At 50.2% G+C, this 19601-nt stretch overlaps 6 protein-coding genes across 6 annotated transcripts; 3 read left to right on the forward strand and 3 right to left on the reverse strand.

Moving 5' to 3' along the window:
* Positions 1–2755: 2755 nt before the first annotated feature.
* Positions 2756–7328, forward strand: ALTATR162_LOCUS467 (uncharacterized protein; the record flags this gene model as incomplete). The annotated part of the gene is made up of 6 exons (XM_043308061.1): positions 2756–3151; positions 3200–3578; positions 3628–4113; positions 5342–5640; positions 5693–6537; positions 7139–7328. The coding sequence occupies 6 exons, from the start codon at positions 2756–2758 to the stop codon at positions 7326–7328; spliced, it is 2595 nt and encodes an 864-aa protein (XP_043163996.1).
* A 3950-nt stretch (positions 7329–11278) lies between these two features.
* ALTATR162_LOCUS468 (uncharacterized protein) lies at positions 11279–11527 on the forward strand (the record flags this gene model as incomplete). Its single annotated transcript, XM_043308062.1, has 1 exon — positions 11279–11527. The coding sequence occupies one exon, from the start codon at positions 11279–11281 to the stop codon at positions 11525–11527; it is 249 nt and encodes an 82-aa protein (XP_043163997.1).
* Positions 11528–12013: 486 nt separating this feature from the next.
* On the reverse strand, positions 12014–12610 carry ALTATR162_LOCUS469 (uncharacterized protein; the record flags this gene model as incomplete). Its single annotated transcript, XM_043308063.1, has 1 exon — positions 12014–12610. One exon carries the CDS (start codon positions 12608–12610, stop codon positions 12014–12016), a length of 597 nt encoding a protein of 198 aa, XP_043163998.1.
* Positions 12611–13645: 1035 nt separating this feature from the next.
* ALTATR162_LOCUS470 (uncharacterized protein) lies at positions 13646–15139 on the reverse strand (the record flags this gene model as incomplete). Its single annotated transcript, XM_043308064.1, has 1 exon — positions 13646–15139. One exon carries the CDS (start codon positions 15137–15139, stop codon positions 13646–13648), a length of 1494 nt encoding a protein of 497 aa, XP_043163999.1.
* A 1546-nt stretch (positions 15140–16685) lies between these two features.
* ALTATR162_LOCUS471 (uncharacterized protein) lies at positions 16686–18435 on the forward strand (the record flags this gene model as incomplete). The annotated part of the gene is made up of 2 exons (XM_043308065.1): positions 16686–17216; positions 17593–18435. The coding sequence occupies 2 exons, from the start codon at positions 16686–16688 to the stop codon at positions 18433–18435; spliced, it is 1374 nt and encodes a 457-aa protein (XP_043164000.1).
* A 388-nt stretch (positions 18436–18823) lies between these two features.
* On the reverse strand, positions 18824–19525 carry ALTATR162_LOCUS472 (uncharacterized protein; the record flags this gene model as incomplete). Its single annotated transcript, XM_043308066.1, has 3 exons — positions 18824–18888; positions 18942–19058; positions 19228–19525. The coding sequence occupies 3 exons, from the start codon at positions 19523–19525 to the stop codon at positions 18824–18826; spliced, it is 480 nt and encodes a 159-aa protein (XP_043164001.1).
* Between the last annotated feature and the right edge of the window lie 76 nt (positions 19526–19601).

The raw sequence follows: 19601 nt of genomic DNA on the forward strand, positions 1-19601 counted from the left end.
GATTCATAGTTCGGTTCCCTGGATGTCTTCGGCGAGGTTGAACCTTGCATCACATGCTCGAAGAGCCACGTTCTGGAACATCGTCCGATAACACATGCTTGCTGCGTGTAGATAACGTCTTCCCATGATCGTAACTGTCCCTAACGCTTGAGTGCTAGCCATCGATAAGACAAAGACGCGCATGGATGCCAAAGATTTCTACATATAGAGAGAGACTGGTCTGTTTGTCGACGGCCAAGAACAAATCGTCTAGAGTAGGGCAGCAATTATTGGTTTCTCGAGCTATGAGGGCATAGGGGACAGAGCCCTAATTTCCAACGCCTTGATATAGCTTATGGACGGACCGATCAACTTTGTGGCTCCCATCAATCACTGTCTAGAAGACATGGAGCTTACTTGGAGTGGCGCTTTAAGCATAATTGTCCAGGCTACTGATTCCTCCTGCAATAACAGTTCTAGCTAATACTTGCACGCTTACAGCTACATTCTAGATATTAATAGAACTAGGGTTTCTAAGGTAGAAACTAGGTGAAGAGGGTTGTCTAAAGAGCAAGTAGGCTCTAGCCCCTATTAGTAGAACTAGAGAGGTTTTATACTAAACCGACCTCTAGAAACAGCGTTACAAACTACTAGAATTAGCTACACAAACGCTATTAGATTGTATAAGATAGTAAATATAAAGGAGCGTAGATATTCTTATATAATGCAAACTCCTGAACTCAATATATAATAAACCTGAAATGAGTGTCGTATAATTCCAAAGTAGTACAAACATCGTATCTTGCAGTTTATTGTCTGCCTTTGTAAACTTCCATCTCTTCTCTAGGTTGTTCAGGCTATGTATAAAGCCGGAACGAATATTAAAGTCCGATAGGAAGGATGGAAACTACTGGAAGAGCGGAAACGATCGGTGGAAGGACAGAAACCACTGGTGGGAGGGCGGAAACCACCGGCGGGAGGGCAGAAACCACGGATGGAACGGTCGGAGTAGTTGGAAAAGTTGGAGCGACGCAGCGGAGTCCACTAACTTTGATCTTGGAACCCTTCACCAACTGCAGATTAGCATCATCTCGTAAAAGCGCACACTAAGAAGTCGTGCAAACAAGACTGTGATTGGAACTTGACATAGACTAATCGTGTAGAGGAGCTAAGCGTGGAAGGTGGTTAACTTACGATTGCAGAGGTAGTAGAGCAGCATTTCATTGTGCCACCACAAGGGGTACCCAGGATTTGAACCGTGCCAAGGATATTGCCGAGAAGAGGGTTGAGGATGTTGAATAACCCGGGGGGCAAGCACACCTGTTTGAAGCTTCCAGCAGGGCATTGTGCAGCTAGTCTTGGTTCAAGTCCACCTGTAGTAGGCACTGCCAAAACCGTGAGAACTACAGAGAAGACGGAAAGGATAGTAGACGGCTTCATCTTAGAGTTAGTATGAAGAGGAGGCTGGAGGTTGTAAAGGATGATAGGGTGATTACAAGAACGGTACTTAGTAGTTATGATGTTTTGCGTTGTTCTGATGACTATAGTTAAAACGAAGGGTGGTAGGTCTTATATAGACGTTCTCGCGTGCTAAAGTGAAATGGCTGTGAGGGATTCTGTATCTTCTGCTCTTGACGCTTATTCCTTTCATGTCTGCCCTGGCTGCACTAGTCATAGCTGATCTCATTTCAGTCCGTCTAGATGCAGGACGCCCCTCAACAGAACGTACAGAAAAGTTGCACTGACGGCAGTTCGGGTTAAAGTGAGCCTCAAGCGCAAGCCTTCAAGACCTTAGTTTGTCGATTGTATCATGCTTGTAAACATATGAGGAGGAGGTTGAGGAAGCAGTTGGTTGATTGATAGAGTCTATCGAAGAGAGCGAATATATATCCTCATGTTACATAATCAGTGATGAAACGCACTATCTCCACGTAGGCGTAGATGCTGACAAGAATGCACATACATCCGGCGAAATGTATTTCAAGGTGAACAGTGTTATATTTAGTGTATTAATCTACACAGATCTGAGACTTGGAGGAGCCCCAACTCTCAGAGCTACCGTAAAACGGTGCATATGATATTTCGTGCGGATGCGTGAGCTCCCTGGGAGGCTGATTCCGTGGGACGATGTTGCATGTCGTATCACTCGTATGTAAGGACCCGATCTCTCCAAACTGTGCACGGAGACGTGGCTTCGAAAGAGTTGTTGGAAATTGGTGATGTCGGTTGAATGGCCATTGTGAGGCTTCGACCTGAAGGATGGGGTGTACGTTGAGTGTTCTATGTCCAGTGTCGGAGATCTTGCGTGAGTCGCCGAAAGCGCCGCGAGAAGTTTAGCGGATGACGCAGGCGATGGCCCATGCACTCTCTACGCGTCTTCCGCCCCGTTGCCGTACATGTACACGAGTCCAATCATTTTGTCGCGATATCTCAAGCAGCCTTCAGATTATCGTATTGCTCAAAGCTGTGCCCGACCCGTATACTCTATTCCAATAACCCATGATAGCGTGCGACATGCTTGTTATTGAGCGACCACCCGCAACGTAGCCCATGCCGCTGTTCCACGTTCGCTGTTCAGCGGCTTGTCCTGACAATGCCATTTTCCATCTTCGTGGATTTGATGCCTTCCATATCGAAACCCACAATATGCAGCATCCTGCCGCTTAATATCGACGGCTGCTTGGCGCCAGCACGGTACTCAGCCGCAAAATTCGAATGACAATACTTTCTTTAATTCGTAGTTGCAGAATAATCTGGTTTCTCAGGCATCTAGACGATGAAGTCATCACTGCTGCTTTTCTTTGCAGGTCTAAGCGCAGTAGCTTTGGCCAATGTCGGAACCACGACCGGAGAGAGCCAAGCCCTTGCGACAGGCATTGTGCCAAACGTTGACGAAGTCAATATAGTCATTGACGATGGGTATGTCGCGCAGGATACTTTGATGATGGGTGCAATGCCCCCGAACGATCTCAATGACTCGCCTCGCCACCGACAAGAGAAGGCGCACCTGCTGAAGAGAATGAATAAAAAGAGCGGGAAATGGGGAACGAGCCATCCGCGATACAGGCTACTCGAAGCATTGTGGGGGTATACCAAGTACCACGAACGTCACATGGCGGAACTGGACCGGTGGCGAAGCTTGTACAAGAGCGTTGGCAAGAAGCAAAAAATGGTGCGTGCAATGACAACGTCGTCCTGAGAGTCGCTCATTTCGCAACAGACAGTGGAGAAGGCGGTCGGATATGCAAAGAAGCTGCATGAAATCGAAGAACTGATTTATGTGAATGCGGCCGTCTCGAGGAGCATGGCCCTACATGCTATGAAGTTCTACGATATCGACCGTGCAGAGTTGGAAGAACACATAAAGCAGGCCGAGGGCGACAATCGGCAAGCCGACAAGTTCGCTACGGCGCAAACACTGAAGCATTACGTGCGAGACTGGGCCAACGAAGGTCTTAAGGAGAGGAATGAGGCGTTTCCATGCATCTTGAGCACGTTGAGCGATATTAAAGCAGCCTCGCCAGAGGGTACAGCTCTCAAAGTACTGCTTCCGGGTTCCGGAGTTGGCAGGCTGGGTTCTGAAGTCGCTAATTTGGGAGGTGTGTATGTCCCCAATTGTGCACGCAACGGTGATTGACCTTGCGACAGGCTTTGAGGTGACGGTCAACGAATGGTCAATGTTCATGAATGTTGGGTATCGTTACATGGAAGCGCAAAGGGAGGTGCACGCGGTTACCATGCATCCTTTCATCGACGCGATGTCGCACCACGCTACGAAAGCTGATATGATACGAAGTGTCACGGTACCCAACATCTTTCCCAACCCTGGTGTACTGCTCGTCGAGGGTGATTTCAACACCGCTTTCAATGATCAACAAGGTCATTACGACATAATCGTCACTCACTTCTTCATCGATACGGCTCGCAACCTCATGGCCTACTTCGACACCATCCAAAGGCTGTTGAAGCCTGGTGGTAAATGGGTCAACTTTGGCCCACTTCTTTATGGCACCGGGCCCTTTGTTCAATTAAGTCTAGAAGAGATCATTGACGTCGTTGAAGAGATGGGCTTTGAGTTCGAGGATTTGTGTAATGAGTGCGGCGAGCTGACCTTCGAAGGCAGGAAGGCCCGAAGTAAAGAGGCAGAGTATGGGTTTAACAGGAGAGCATTGACAAGATATGCATATCTAGCGCAGGTATGGATGGTGAGGAAGATGTGAGTGGGCGCGCGGCCGTGCGTCCGTGGGACAATCCGAGAGAGTACGTATACGAGATACTGAATAGTCCACGATACCATCTCAGCTTGTCCTAGTCGATTAAGAAACCTTGCTAGTGGCCGACACACAGACCATAACCTGTTACCACAGTAACGTTGAAATTGTCGCCTCCAATTGCCTGCCCCTGCAGCGGACCGATTCGGCAACCGTCTTTCCGGTTGCCATCTGGCCATGCACGACGGCTACAGAATTGAGGAAACTGCAAGAGAGTGTACGCAAGCCATGGTCAACCTCAAAGGTTTCGGCAACTAAGCAGGAAAGACTGTGCCTTTTTCTTACGTCGCCTCCCAGAACATAGCCTCACGCACGCCTCCCGCACTTCGTACAACCCTAGCACTTCAATCCTTGAGCCGCGCTAGTACCGGAGACACGCCCGGCTGAGACTGCACAAGGCACAGGTAGTGTGGGTTGGTCGGGAACAATAGAGGTGCCTATCGGAAGACGCAAGATAGCCCAACTGGCAGGAATGCGCAAGAAACCATTCATTATCGGGTATGTTACGCTTTTTACCCTATCGTTTGCCGCATCCATGTGTTACGAGTACAATGTCTACTAGATCATGCATAAACTCAGCTGGTGACGCTGCTGTTGACACTCCTTTGCTACTGGCATCTGTTGTTAGATAAGCGTCTCTAGACGCAGACTCTCGCTCTTATTGATCATCCTTGCTTGCTATACGCTTGCTATGGGTAGGGAGCGTAGCTACAATAAGCATAAAGATATCGTGAAGATGACCTGGTGCTCAATTACCCCCAAAGAGCGTAGAAACATTAGGTACAAAACAATTTTACTGATAGGCACTGATCGACACTCAGGGCAAATAAATAAAGGACTGAGATTAGCTCTTGATAGATGATAACGCTGGAAATATGTTCATCCGAAGAATAAAGCCGAGTATCCCCGCCGAGTTGACCCACCCACAATACGTACACATGTACCCACAGCATGCCGCATAGAGTTGCGGTGATTAGTTTCAATAATTCACGTAGGGGTACAATGAAGGATCTGATGCGGAGATTCTATTGACCCCTCTGCCTTCTACTAAAGAACATCACAATCGACGACACCAGTACATTCGTTTCTAGCATCGCTCGCAAATTTGCACTGGGCGCCTTCAGCCATGCTTCTCGCCGCTTTCACAACCCTTGTAGGTTTGGCCGCAAGCCTATCTTCAAGCTCACACGCTCGAGCAGCCGGAGATCTCATTGTCACCAAGGTTCCCAACTATGTCCGTCCATATATCGTGCGCGCCTATACCCTGGACGGATATCGAGTTGGATCTCAAGTTTACCGCTTCCCAGTTACCGGTCCTTCTTCCAATTACGCCTTTACACTTATTAGCACTGCTGCCCCAGCTAGCACAAGTCTAGGTGTACTACCTCATGTATGTTTCTCTGTAACTATAGTGGCATCAAGTCAAGTGCTCACATGTCAAGGCTCACGCAATCCACTACGAGAACTTCTACTGCCTGAAGGGTCGTTACGCTCTCTGGACGAGCAAAGAGAACGTCACATCAGGAAGGATCCTGTCACCGGGTGACTACGGTGCCGTTCCTCATGACACAATCCACACCTTCCAACTGCTCGATCCCTTTGTCGAGCTTGTCGGCGTCATTCAACCTGGTGGCTTTGAGGATCTTTTCTACTTCCTCGCAAACGCCAACTACACTTCTAACACCCACTCGCCCTTTCCGCAAGGAAGCTTTTCGGATCCCGGGGGCGACTCTAGCCTTATAGCCACACTCGAGGGCTACGATGTTTATGCAAAGCTGACTTTCAGCCCACCGATGGATTTTGGCGCGAATGGTGCCACTGAGGAGAATGCAATCTGGCACAGTGGCACTAATGAGTTGGGTAACGATCCTCAAACGCCCTTTTTTGTCGCCAAGGGTTACGGGCCTAAGTATCTTGCTGGCGACAAAGACTCTTCCTACGCCATTGTCGAGCCTTTCGTTACGAGCCAGCAGTCTGACGGAAACTTCACCGAGGGCACGATTACTCTGTCGAAACCCATTACAGGAACTAAACCTGCTACATACTCGCTTCCCGGCCACACTGCGCTCGAGATTGTTGACGGTCTGGTTAGCGTGGATGTTGGTGGTTTCGAAGGCACCACCACACTTTCTGTTGGGGATGTTGTCTTTGTACCTGCAAATACCACATTTAGTTTCTGGGGCGAGTCTGTGTATTCGAAGGTTCTTTATGTTGGTGCTGGAGATGATACGGTAGATGCTAGGATTAGGAAGGATGCCAAGGTATGGGACTCAGTTACCTGGCCCCAGTAAGCTGTGACTTAAGGTAGTTTCGGATGCAAGTACTGCTGTAATGATTTAGCATCGCATCTCAACTGTCTAGGTAGAGCGGGATTAGCGTAGGCCGTGGCGTACCAAAAATTAGAGTGTAAGAAGTATTTGAATAGGCACTAAGATATAGGTATAGCTTTGTATTGAGACGAATTCGTAAGGAATAATTATGGCTCTGTGAGAGATGATGTACACCTCAGACACGTGATCGTGGCTGGTGTAGGCCGACGGCGCCCCGACGGGTTCCCGGCGGCTAGGCTACCTGGGGCTTGACCCTGTAGCTGTGGAACATCGTGACAGTAAGGAACATTAGAACTTCTTCTTCACCTTTACATCAAAATATTTCTACAACAAGAGCAGCTATTAACAAACCAACGACAGAATTAGAATCGCGCAGTACTCCTCCATGTACTATCTTCTTCAGAAATCTCATATCACTCTAAATAGCTCACCCTGAGTGCTGGCGTCCTAACTTGGAGTCCCGCTCCCCTGTTCCTTGTTGCCTTTTACCAGCTTCACCAAACGAACTGGAGTTCTAGTACAACTTCAGACATCCTCTCGGGTGGCTAATAGTAATAGCACGGTCAAAGTCAAGCATAACGACGATGAGACGCGTGCTACGACAGATTGTATGGAAGGTACCGAAGATAACGCGTCATTGTCTGTACTAGAGACGTCCGAGCAAGCGAGGTCAGAGACAGAAGGCATTAAGCAAGAGTGCGACGATCGGGAGCATGACGGTGTGAATGCGATTAGCAGCACCGCTTAGGGCAAGCCACAAAGCAAATGCAGCAAGCCCATTGCACCTGCACCTGCACTGTTGACCAAAAGTCCTGTTAAGAAGTATGTTACTAGAAGCGCCATAAACGATGGCAGTGCAGTTAGGATATGCAAGGCTGATAGTTTGCGGAAGGTGACTTCCTTTCTCAGGAATAAGCGAGCGCAGGACTTTGCTTTGATTCCGGTATCCTGGGTCCGGCGAGGGTGACGTCGAGAACCGTCTAGTGCATTGGGCTTCCCGAAGGTGCAGGATGAGATCCGCTTAGGTTTGCTACTTTTTGCGCTATATCGTCTGACCCTATATTTCTGTGCCAAAACGTTAGTGCATGTACTAAAGCGTCCGGGGAGGCAGTTGAAGAAGTGTGCGGCGCAGAATTTGAGAAGGGAACGCTAGGATAGGGAGTGAGGGAGGCGGAGGTCTCGCTGCTCGAGGTGCATATCTAAGTTATGAACAGGAAAGAGTTGGTACGCTATCGGCCCACGCTTGTCATGATTGACCTGGTGGCAAGGGCACACGAGTCACGCATTTTACGACCGCGAAACGGTGACAACTACAGAGGTACACATCTTTTTGATACCGTCGCAAAACCGCCGGCCGATGCAAAAATACAACCACAAGGTTAATGCATTCACCATAATTGAAGATAAATTTACGTACAGAAAAAGCAGTTACAGAGCTGTGACCTACAGTTGTTGCTAAGACCTCAAAGTTTCGACCATGCTCATATCTATAGAGTCGTCTCACTCCGCTTGTGCCTAGCGTTTCGCTATGATCGAAGATAACATAGGACATAAAAAGTGGTCTATCGACACTTGTAGATAACCGAGCAGTCGTACTCATAGAGGGGTAGAGCCAGCTCTAGGACCCTAGATGGATGAGAGTACTTCTGGTAGTGTATCGTCAGTGGCTTAATATACATGTCCAAAGTGCGATAGCACATGATTCTAGAGCTATATGATGTCCATTTTACGCGATTTCTCCCTTGCCTGATGTACCGCGGTACACTTTCCTGTGTACCTTTTGCTTTTGTTAGAAGCTAGCGATCTAGTTGTGTCGCGAACACCCTCAGACCCGTTAGATAACAGTACCTACCAAATTAGGCGCAGGACCAAGATCAAGCGCCATGCGGAAACCGAAAACTACAAGTGCACCGGGCCGTAGCAACCATTACGGCTAGATGTAGGTGTTGCTACGGGAAGTGATGACAGAAGTGGCTTTAAGTGACAGCGAAATTGCCGCTATGTTTTCACAGATCATTAACATATCTGGGTTAGTTCTGTCCCTTAAGTAACTATAACCCCCCAAATAGTAAGTCCTTAGGGGATTTGGGTACCAGAAATTCAAACCATCACACTAATGTTCGCTAACATGTATGGCAAGCGAGTGGGCCAGGCAAGCGAGTGGGCCACCCCACCAACTTTGCGCACCTGTTTAAGCGTACACCTTAACCACGTTAAGAGATATTATAAAGATATTAATATAGTTAATTAAGCAGTATCTTAAGTATCTTTTTTGCACGTACGTGAGTTGTGCCCAGTCTCCCTGCACCTCTTGCAGCGCGCCAGAGCCTGGCGGCTGAGGCCTGATCGCTCTCCACCTTGACGCTGTTCACGCTCTATCTGCTGGTCAGCCTCCTTTTGAGCTATTATATCCTCTCCTTCTCCCTTTGTTAAGATCCCTTTCCTCTGTATCCGCTTCTTTTTACGCTGCCTACGCTTTGTTGCTGCCTCGTTTGCTTTCTCAAGGCTGGTGATCCGATCGCGCATCAGCTCAGCTGAGAGCATCATCACCTCAGCCCCCTTCTTGAGCTGGTCAATCGCCTCAATAATTGAAGCTGGTGATGAGCTCTTATGCCTTCGAACGCGCTCACGTATCAACGTTGATTGCGCCTCAAGCTCACGTACGTTGCTCGGCGTACGAGCCTCCCAAGGAGCCTCTGGCAGAGCGGCTGGAGTAGGCGTACGCAACTGCACGTCAAGCCTTAACAGAACAACGTCTGGTTGAAGTGGAACAAGGCCTGCGCCTCGAAAAGCTGAGCAGATATTGGCTGAGGTGAATGATCGATCAAACGCTGCCTTGAACGCTGGCAGAAACTCGAGCTTGGTGATGTGGTTGATGTGGTGGCGGATCAGGCTCTCCACCTCACGACTGTACGCGCGCTTTAATGGCGAGAAGCAGCCAACATCAAGCGGCTGCAGTAGGTGAGATGAGTGAGGTGGCATACAGAGCGTGTAGATGTTGTACTCCTTGCAGAGCTCTTGAAACTCAAGAGAGTGGTGGCTCTCATGGCCGTCAAGGATAAGCAGGCGACGTGCACCTACAACACGAGCCTTCGTGTGAGCGTTAAAGTGCTTTAGCCACTCAACTCCAAGCTCGTTGTTTGTCCAGCCCTTGTCACTAAGTGCGATTGCCCAGTTGCGCGGGATCTCTTCCTCCTCGTACCAGGCAGAGAGATGATACTGGCCAGCAAAGATGAGGAACGGTGGGACTGACCAGCCAGCCGCGTTGATCGCAGCGATCAACGTCACCCACTCACGATTGCCTGGCTGGATAGCCTTTGGCCTGCCTCTTCTCTCTGAACCTGTCACGACAAGCTGAGTCGTGATCTTGCCCATCATAAAGCCAGCCTCGTCGAAGTTATAGACGTCCTCATCGCAGATGCCGTACTTGGCCTTTGTCTGCTCCACTAGCTCAAACCAGCTTCTAATTAACACAGTATCCTCGCAGAGAGCTCTCTGCCTATCGTACGCTCGATTAAAACACGTCTTAAGAGAGTCTGTACGCCTAACGAAGTTGGCTGGCCACTTTTGCCCTACCTGGCCTGCGCCGCGCGCAGCCAGCAGCTTATCAGCCATATCGCGTATAGCTGCGTACGTAGGCGCAAATCCACGTTGGTCTAGGTCGAGTATATACTGGACTATCACCTCCTCTTCTCTCTGGGTAAGCTTCTTTGAGTTGGGTTGGCAATCGCGTCGGGCAGGCTTGCCAGTGCGTCGGCGCGTAAGCGTCGTTCGAGGGACTTCGAACGTCCGCGCAGCATCTCTATACGATCGAATTTGGGTTTGGTTAAGAGCTAGAATTGCGATATGTATATCAGCTTCACGAGAAGCTTTTTGGGCTTGTTTTGGTAGCGGCATTGTACAAAGAGTTTAGATGGTTCATTAAAGTTGGTGGGGTGGCCCACTCGCTTGCCCGGCCCACTCGCTTGCCATACATGTTACACTGTATCTTGGCTATCTTACTATCGAACACTCCAGCATTGTCAGCATCTACGCCTACGTGGAGATAGTGCGTTTCATCACTGATTATGTAACATGAGGATATATATTCGCTCTCTTCGATAGACTCTATCGATCAACCAACTACTTCCTCAACCTCCTCCTCATATGTTTACAATTCTTAACATGACAGGAGACCCAAGCTGGAGCCCTAAAATCAAACACACCCGCATGTATGCTACAGTTGACTGGACATAATCGATTCCAGAGTTGCATCTTTGCGCAAATCTCCTACGCTTGTTTGCCTTCTCTTCGATGCTAAGATCGTCCATGTTCAGAAACCCGCAACGACGCGCTTCGGGTTCCCTCGATTCAAGTGATGCTACAGGACGAGCAAACGAGGCTCCAACCTCGCACATGGAATGACTATCACACGCTTCGTTAGAAAGCTTGAAATTGAATAACGGATTTGGATACTGACATTTCATTCACGAAGTCACACTTAGTGACGTTGAAAGCGGTTGGAGGATCCACTGTGAACCATGATAAGGCAGACGAAGGGTCGATTCACCTCGACCTAAACATATTCCAGAATCCTTAAACGCAGTCAAAATCTCGCCAGCCAGCTCCCCTCACTCAAGCAATTCAAAATTGCTTTGTCAGCTCAGCTTCTCTTTCTCGCTCAGTTCATATATCATCTGCACATCGACCAACAACACCATGTCTCCAAACGGCCCAGAAGGCGTCCCCAAAGCCATCGTCAATTTTCAGGTCACTACACTCACCGGCGCTACGATCTACGTCCAGGGCACCTACGATAAGCGGCAGGAGAATGCGCGACGCAAGGCACGGGAGCAAGAAGACCGCGAAGGAAATGACGCACGCCGACGCGCGATGGGGGATATTGATGACGATGCGAGTCTGATGGGGGGTCGGGAGGCTGAGGAGGGAAGTAGGCGTCGACAGTAGGGCTTGTCGCTGTAGGAAACAAACAACAGGTCACAAAAGTGGTGGTGGACTAGTAGAGAAAGGCTGATAGGAAAAGTGAAGTCACTAGAGGAAACTTGAACCCTTGCTTTCGGGGAATGCATTCTCCGTTTCGAATGCGCTAGGATAACGCTATGTGTGTATCGCTTTCGCCTAGGAGTACGACAGGGTCTTTGTTACATTGAAAATTGTGTCATCACTACATCAATGTCAAAATCGGCTGGTCATAGTGAAAACATGCTACACGCGACCGAGAAGAGGGGCGCTGTCTACAGGAAATGGCATCAGCATCAGGCGCGTATCCGCACACGCCAGAATATCATGCGTATCGGGGATGGAGGTCATCAACAACATTCCTGTCAGATCAAGACTATCCCCAAGTCAAACCCTTGCGCTTTCCCCAAACCGAGGCATGGACATAATTTAAACCTACGTTGTTGCTAATAGCTAGAAGCTTCTCATGTTAACTTATCGTTCCTGGTGATACCCGTCACGGAAGCTTCGGAGGAAGGAGGCGTACCACTCGCCCAATATCCACTGTAGAACCGTGCAAACAGCGACACCAAAGAGGAAGGCCATATGCAAAACTAGCACCAGGTCAATAGCAGCCATATCTTCTCCCAGACCAAAGAGTGTAAGACACGCTGCTGCTAATGTCATGCAAACGTAGATCATTGCATTGGCTTCTGCCAACGTGACTTCATAGCGCTGCAATGTAGCAAGCGGCCTCTTTGAGGTCGTCGTCATAATAGGGTTGATGGAAAGCTTTGCATCGGTGCGTATAGCCAAAGATTGAGTCATGACAGTGGTCGCTGGCGTAGATGCAAGACTCCGGTGTGGCTGCAGTGGAGCAACATCGATCGCATCGACATAGCTATCGTCTTGTTCGACGGCGGCGTTTTTATTTCGGTTATCATCCACGAGTTCCTCAGCTAGCTGAGTCGCGATGCTTACGCCTTCTCTGGCCTTCACTCGAGCGAGAATGTCCCGGGGTGATTCTGCCGATGTGTTCGGTTCGACGTATTTGAACTCAGTCGAGCCCGCTTCCGATGCAGCCGATGACATATTCTGAGGAACGATGGTTGAAGACGCGAGTAGTCGAGCTTGACTTCCGACTACGACTGGTATTCCAAGCTGTCTTGCTCTTCCCGATATTTTCTCGAAGCGCATTCTCAGCAGGTGATATCTTGCACGTACCAGTGTCAGCTGCAGATGAATAGCAATTTGGCATTCTTTGCTCAACGCTTGACGTATTGAAGTCGCCGGGTCCGCAGATCAACCCTGACACACCGTCTATAGAAAGGCTGCTTTCATCGAAACCTGGCGTGGGAGTATGGCTACCGTTCATCCGTTTCGAGCGGCAGGCGACTACCCCTTGTGCAAGCCGGAGCCGGAACTTCGGCCAATATGATACCGAAAGCGCTGACTAGGCGTATGGCGGACACTTGTTTAGTGTTAGTGCGTGTGCGGGTCAACGAACCATCTCTTGAGACATTCACTGAACTCAGCAAAAGATCAATTGATGATATACGTCCGAACAGCTGTGCACGATTATGGTAGCCTGATTGTTTCAAGGTTTCTTGACAAACGTTGGACTGCTTGAGTTCCGAGGGTGTGTATGGTGATGGTGATGAAGACATGCTCGTATCTGCACGCTCATCAGCGTATGGAGAAGACCCGTATGGCTGTTGCACACGTGCGGGTATGGATGATGCGATGACCGGCGGTGAGTACTTGTGGATGGTATCGTTCATGTCTCGTGATGCTGAGGGCCGTGGCAACTAGCCATTGTGGACTTTGTCAAGGGCAGGTTGGTTGTAGTGGAAGATAAAAGCGCAATAGGGTCAATTCGCGTTAGTAGATTGGCGGCTTCAGTACGATGTCGAGCACAATATTAGAGGAGGAGAGCGCTCATATACCCGTCACCGGCCTTTACATCGGCCGCCGTTATCCAAGTCCACGTTTTGCCGCCGCACTGATACCGGTGAAATCCCCGTAATCACCACTACTCATTGTGCGGATCACCTCGCTCAAGTGCACGATCTCAGGAGAACGTAACTAGCAATTCTCTAGAACACTGCATCCTGATAAGCAATCCCTTCAAACCAATATGATAGTTTGTTCTCGGAATGTGCTGTTGCGAACCGCTTCGCCGTTCATAACCCCATCGAAATAGCAGTCGCCAATGAATTGGTAGTATCCTTCAGGCGCCATCTCAGACCGGCGATCCTCCCTGAACTCATACCGCCCATAGTCTCTGAAAGCTTCCTCATCCAAGGGCCTTAGTGCTTGTTTCCCATCTCGATCTAGATGAGCGGGTCGTAGGATAAACGGTACTCTTCCACCGTCCAAGACCCATACCTCGTCCCCAATACAAGTTCCCGGATAACAGAGACCGTGGTCATCATTTTCAGCTTTGAAATAGCATCGGCCATGTGTTGACATGAAAAGGCTAGAGTTAAGCGTGTAGCTCAGCTGATCGATCTCTTCTCTAAGCCATGCTAGAAACTCGGCCAGTAATGATATCGCTGTTGGGACGAACTTGTCCCAGTCCTCGAACCCGATACCAGCTTTTATTCCTGTGCCTCCTAGCAGTGTCCGCCAAAGACTCATGACAATATTTGGATCTTCGCACGTATTGCCTGAGGCGCTGGCGTAGGCTGGTTTATGCATGACGTCCCAGTCAAGCGCTTCCAACATCCATCGCCTGAAGCTGTTTCTCATATCATGGCGCTCGAACATGGAAGCTCTGGCTTGAGAGGCAAAAGCGACGATTCCTACACGCCTACCTACTGTCTCGAGTCCCACCTGGCTCGCCTTATCGCTCTCTGGTCGCGCACGAGCCATAAGCAACACGGAGTTCGACCTATGACTATTGCAAGCATTATAGATGCCGGAATTGTGCAGTATGAGCCTGTCCCAAGCGATACCAGCCTCTATATAGTTGGAAGGCGCGTCAAAGTTGCGCACCCACGTCGCCCACTTGCCCGGTGCTGGACCATATTGAGGACCTGTTAGACTCTGCAAAGTACCTCCGCTGACGGAAAGCATACTGTAAGTAGCCTGAAAGAAGACTTCGCTTTTAGATAGAGTGTAATCAGGCGTAAGAAACGAGTTCCCAGCTATGCCTAACAGCCCGTATACCTTGTCGCGGGGATCCTTACACTCTCGGTAGCCAAATGCTGTGTGCCGTTCATACAAGTTGTCTTCAAACTCACTACCTTTGCGATCCCCGTAGAAACTCACAGCTAGACGGCAAAACATTTCTGCTGTCGATCTGATAATCATCGGTAATTGCAAAGCGGCATGTTGACAACAATCTTTGAGGAAGTGCCCGAAGTAACTCTGCCCAGCAGCGATGACACTTTGAAGTGACATTGTCCATGTGTCATAGGTCAAGAGGCCCGTTTTGGGTAAGATGGCTTCTTGGACGGTCCACATGCGTGTCCACCATGGACTACGTTCGATAGCGAAGAATGCTTCGTAAATGCTGTCGAAGTTACGGTTTGCGTCGTATGTGACTGCATCGCCCTTTTGGCTACCCTGAGTCGGAAACCATGGCCATTGGTGGATGTGCTTATCTTCTGCCAGCATACGTAGAAGTCCTAATGGATGTACTCCTTCCAAGTTTTCATCTGCTGCGTTGCTCGCTGACAGCGAAGATCGTCCAAGATGGCATTGCGAGGCATCACATCCCAACCAAATTCGTACTCGAGCGCATTCGCGATATATCCGACCCATGAGAGCCACTTGGTGCGACTTTTCTATCATGTCCGATTGATTGATACAAACAGCATCCACCCAGAGTGTAAGATCGTTTTCCACGTCCCGCAAGTGCCGAAGCGCCTGCTCGAGGTTCAAGGTAACTTGAAACGCAGAGCCATCGACCTCTATCGACCTCGTGGCGGTTGGGTCCCCCCATGTGTATGACAGAGCCTCGTAAGAGGGCTCCTCGCGAAAGCTGACTGTCCGCAGGTTACATCGAATGGGATCTGATGCATTACCTGCATAGACAGTAAGAACACGCAGGTATTCCCTATCATGCGGTAAAGGCTTGTGGACAGGGTGGGTTAGCACCGATATGGCTACATTGGTATACGAACATTCCATGGGGCCCAACAAGGCACGATCCCAACGGCTAGGCACCAGTTTGCAGTCGCTTGATCTTCTTCGTTGTATCTCAAAAGGTTTTCGAGTAAGCAATCGGCGTATATTCGGTAGTAACGAGATCGTCCTTTGTTCCCGTAGAAAGCTGTTACTTTGTTGAGAAGCAGCCTTGGAGAGGATGCGCCCTACCCCGTGCTTACTTCAAATGGTACACCCCGCCATGATCACATGAGACGCCTACGCGCCACATCTCAGCCTCCAGCTACTCTTCTCAACCCTTCCTTGCTTCACCTCTTTCCCAGATAAAATACGCACACATCCATAGACAGCACCTTTCCGCTTTCCGTTCTTACCGTTCTTACCGTTCATGAAAAGCGCAGTCGCAATGTCGATCCCCTGCTTACCCCGCCTTACCTCCGCTCCTACAAGTAACGATGCCAGGGACAAGCGAAGCGCAAGGCTAATTTCCACGATACACCTACGGGCACCTGCAGGAAAAGAACGGCCCACTAGCGCTGAATCAGGCGGCAAGTCCGTCCCAACTAGCTCACCCTTTGCCCCTTCGAGACGGAACACCTTAGCCCACGCCAATAGACTTTTAGCAACCTTGGAAGAGACGCCCGAGTTTGACATGTGCGACTGCGACGCGGGGTGCGATAAGAGCAACAACGACCGCATCGATTCAACATCTGCTTCTGGGATTTCGGGACGTCTCGGAAACTCGCGGCTATCGTCCATATCTTCGCGGCGTTATCGTTGGAACAGCGTTTTTCATTAAGAGACAGAAACCAGCTAGTGCGCAGAGCGCTTTGGAGAAGAACAAAGTTGTCCATAACATCGGTTCAACACCTGCTCCAGGGGCTCGCGCACGGGATTCGGGCACCTCACGGCTATCCGTCTGTTGTTGTTATTTTCCTGCGTTACCATTGACAGCAGCGCATATATTTCAAGAGACGGGTACCCCTTTCACGCAGCGCGTCCTGGATGTCCGAGGAACAAAGTTGTCGGCAGCATCCGTACTAAGCCAGCGAACATGGCCGACTTATCGCACACCCGAACCCACGATGGCATGCTTGAGAACGCAGCGCATACAGGCCTTTCGGAGGACGTTGCGCCCGAAGACGAAGAACTAGGCAACTCGTCATCCTCAAGAGCAGTCGTCTTTGCAGATGTCGAAAATGCAGGAAGCGACGGAGCACGTGAGCAGCCACCAAAACGCAAAAAGCGAAGATTGGGATTAGGGAAGAAGAGGGAGAGTTACAGCCATACGCACTACAAAGTGTACAAGAGACGCTGGATTGGCCTGGGACAATTAGTGTTGTTGAATATTGTCGTCAGTTGGGATTGGTTGACTTTCGCCCCCATATCTACAACCTCATCTCTCTACTTCCGTGTCCCAGAATCAACTATCAACTGGCTCAGCACCGCCTTCCTCTTCGCCTTCGCTGCCACTTGTCCCTTGACTATCTATCTGCTCCACCGCGGCCCCAAACCATCCATCATCGCCGCCTCCATCTTACTCCTAGTCGGAAACTGGATCCGGTACGCGGGCACCAAGACAAACGTGTTCAGTGTAGTCATGGTGGGGCAGATATTAACGGGGTTGGCGCAGCCATTTGTGTTGGCGGCGCCCACGAGATATAGTGATATGTGGTTTACGGAAGGGGGACGAATTGGAGCGACGGCTTTGGCGAGTTTGGCGAATCCGTTTGGGGCAGCGGTATGTATTTTTACAAAGAGAGAGATAGAAAGAGAGAGGAGTGATGATCGCTGACAGAATCCCTAGCTTGCGTCGTTGATAAACCCATTCTTGGGGGATGTACCGACTACGGTATTGATAGTCTCATGTATAGCAACCGCTGCATGCATCCCAGTAGGTTTTCCTCTCCTCTCTCCATGCATCCTCTGTTCTCCGATGATAGATCTAACAACCACAACAGTCCTTCTTCATCCCTTCGCGCCCTCCAACACCGCCCTCCGCCTCCTCCGCCATAAGCAAAATCCCCGTCTTAACCTCCCTCGCCACTATGCTACGCACCCCTTCCTTCTATCTCGTTTTCTTCACCTTTGGCATCTACACAGGCTTCTTCAACGCCTTCACTTCTCTTCTAAATCAGGTCTTGTATCCGTACGGCTATACAGAAGACGAAGCCGGCATCTGCGGTGCGGTGCTCATCGTTGTCGGATTAGTAGCGTGCGCCATCACTTCCCCGATTGTAGATCGGACACACGCGTACCTGGTCGGAATCAAGATTCTGTGTCCCGTCCTATCGATAGCTTATCTAGCGATGATTTGGGCGCCGCAGACACGTACTATTGTCGCGCCATACGTGCTGTCTGCGGTGTTGGGCGCATGTTCCTTTTCCCTCCTACCCATTGCGTTGGAATACCTCGTGGAAATTACCTTCCCGGCTTCCCCAGAAGTCTCGTCAACGATATGTTGGGTAGGTGGCCAAGTGTTTGGCGGTATCTTCATCGTTATTATGAACGAGCTCAAGGACGACAGGCCTGTGGATCTGGACGCTGTACAAAAGGCGGGCAGGGGTGAGGCAGCGCGAGGAGGGGATAGACCGCCTGGGCATATGTTCTGGGCTTTGGTCTTCCAAGCGGTCATTTGTGCTGTGGTGTTGCCATTGCCGCTTATGTTGGGAGTGGAAAGGCTGGGGTTTGCGAGTCGGGAGGGAAGATTGAAGAAGGATGTTGACGGCGATAGTGTTGTTGTTGGTGGTGGGGAAGCGCGTGATGAGAGTCTTCAGGGAGCGGGAGCGGGAGCGGAGCAATGACTCTTGGAGGATATGGATTCTGGTGAGGATTACGAGGATGATGATGACGATGACTAGGGATTCTCTCTTTGTGGGCTGGGGGGTTGCTTGTCAGGGTGATTCGGGTTGAAGAGACGGACACGGTTTCCTTGGCTCGGCTTTGTCATTTTCGTAATGGGGTTCATGTCCGCAGACGGTTAACATATTAGTTTGCATCGTTCGCACGGTGCAACCGTTCGACTTGAGATAGAAGTACAGTGATATTCTAAACACGACTCTAGTATGTACAGTCATCCATGCATGTAATATGTCTTGATGCTTGCATTCATTCCGAAAGGGCTACGTTCCAACTATTTCTACCAACAAACGGGTATTCGCTATAGCAGGGCGAGGATCGGCTGGGGTCAGTTTACTTGAGCTGAGCGAAAAGCTTGGGGGCGGCGCATTGGGATGCGCAGTGAGCAAGGTGGAAAACTGTAGTCTCGTTAGAGGTCATGGTCCGTGTGCGGAGTTGGCTGCCGACGTACATTCTTCAACGCAGTCCTCGCTGGCCTTGCCGTCGTTCTCAATCTGGCCTGTTACCCGTTGGGCGCACTCGTCGTAGTGGTGCTTGGGGCCGTGGCATTCCTTTGATTCAGCGCATTCTGGATGAGGTGGTTAGCCACGGTCCTCTCTGCAATGGCTCTATGCATCCGGTGCTCTGGGCTTGTTGGACTTGTCATGGATATGTCCGAACTAGACCGTTGCGCTCTAGAGACACAATTGGCCTCTCAAGCAAAGGGCTGGCCATTTGTGGGTCCTAGGATAACTCACCCTTCTCAAGTTGTTCCTTGGGGTCGGGCGTCTCCTCCTCTTCCTCCTCCTCCTCAGGCTCCTCGTCCTCATCATCGCCCTTCATCTGACCGGTGGGCTTGTGTCCCTGCTCTCCAGAGTCGCCGCCTGACTTCGCATCCTGCTTGTTGACCTCGGCCTCTTCGCCGCTCTCCTCGTCGGTGCCGGAAGCGGGTGACTGGGTGCTAGTGCCACCTTGGACAGGCGGTTGGCCATCGGCGTCGGCCGAGGGGTGGGAGAAGGTCTCCCAGACGTCGGTGAAGAAGTCGGTGATACCCATTGTGAATGCTCCGGGGCAATTGGGGGTCCTCGAGTTGGGATGGGGGTGGTGCGGAGGAGTTGGGAGATGGTTTGGA

This window comes from Alternaria atra (assembly GCF_907166805.1).
Source record: "Alternaria atra isolate CS162 genome assembly, contig: 21, whole genome shotgun sequence".
NCBI classification, from domain to species: Eukaryota; Fungi; Ascomycota; class Dothideomycetes; order Pleosporales; family Pleosporaceae; genus Alternaria; species Alternaria atra.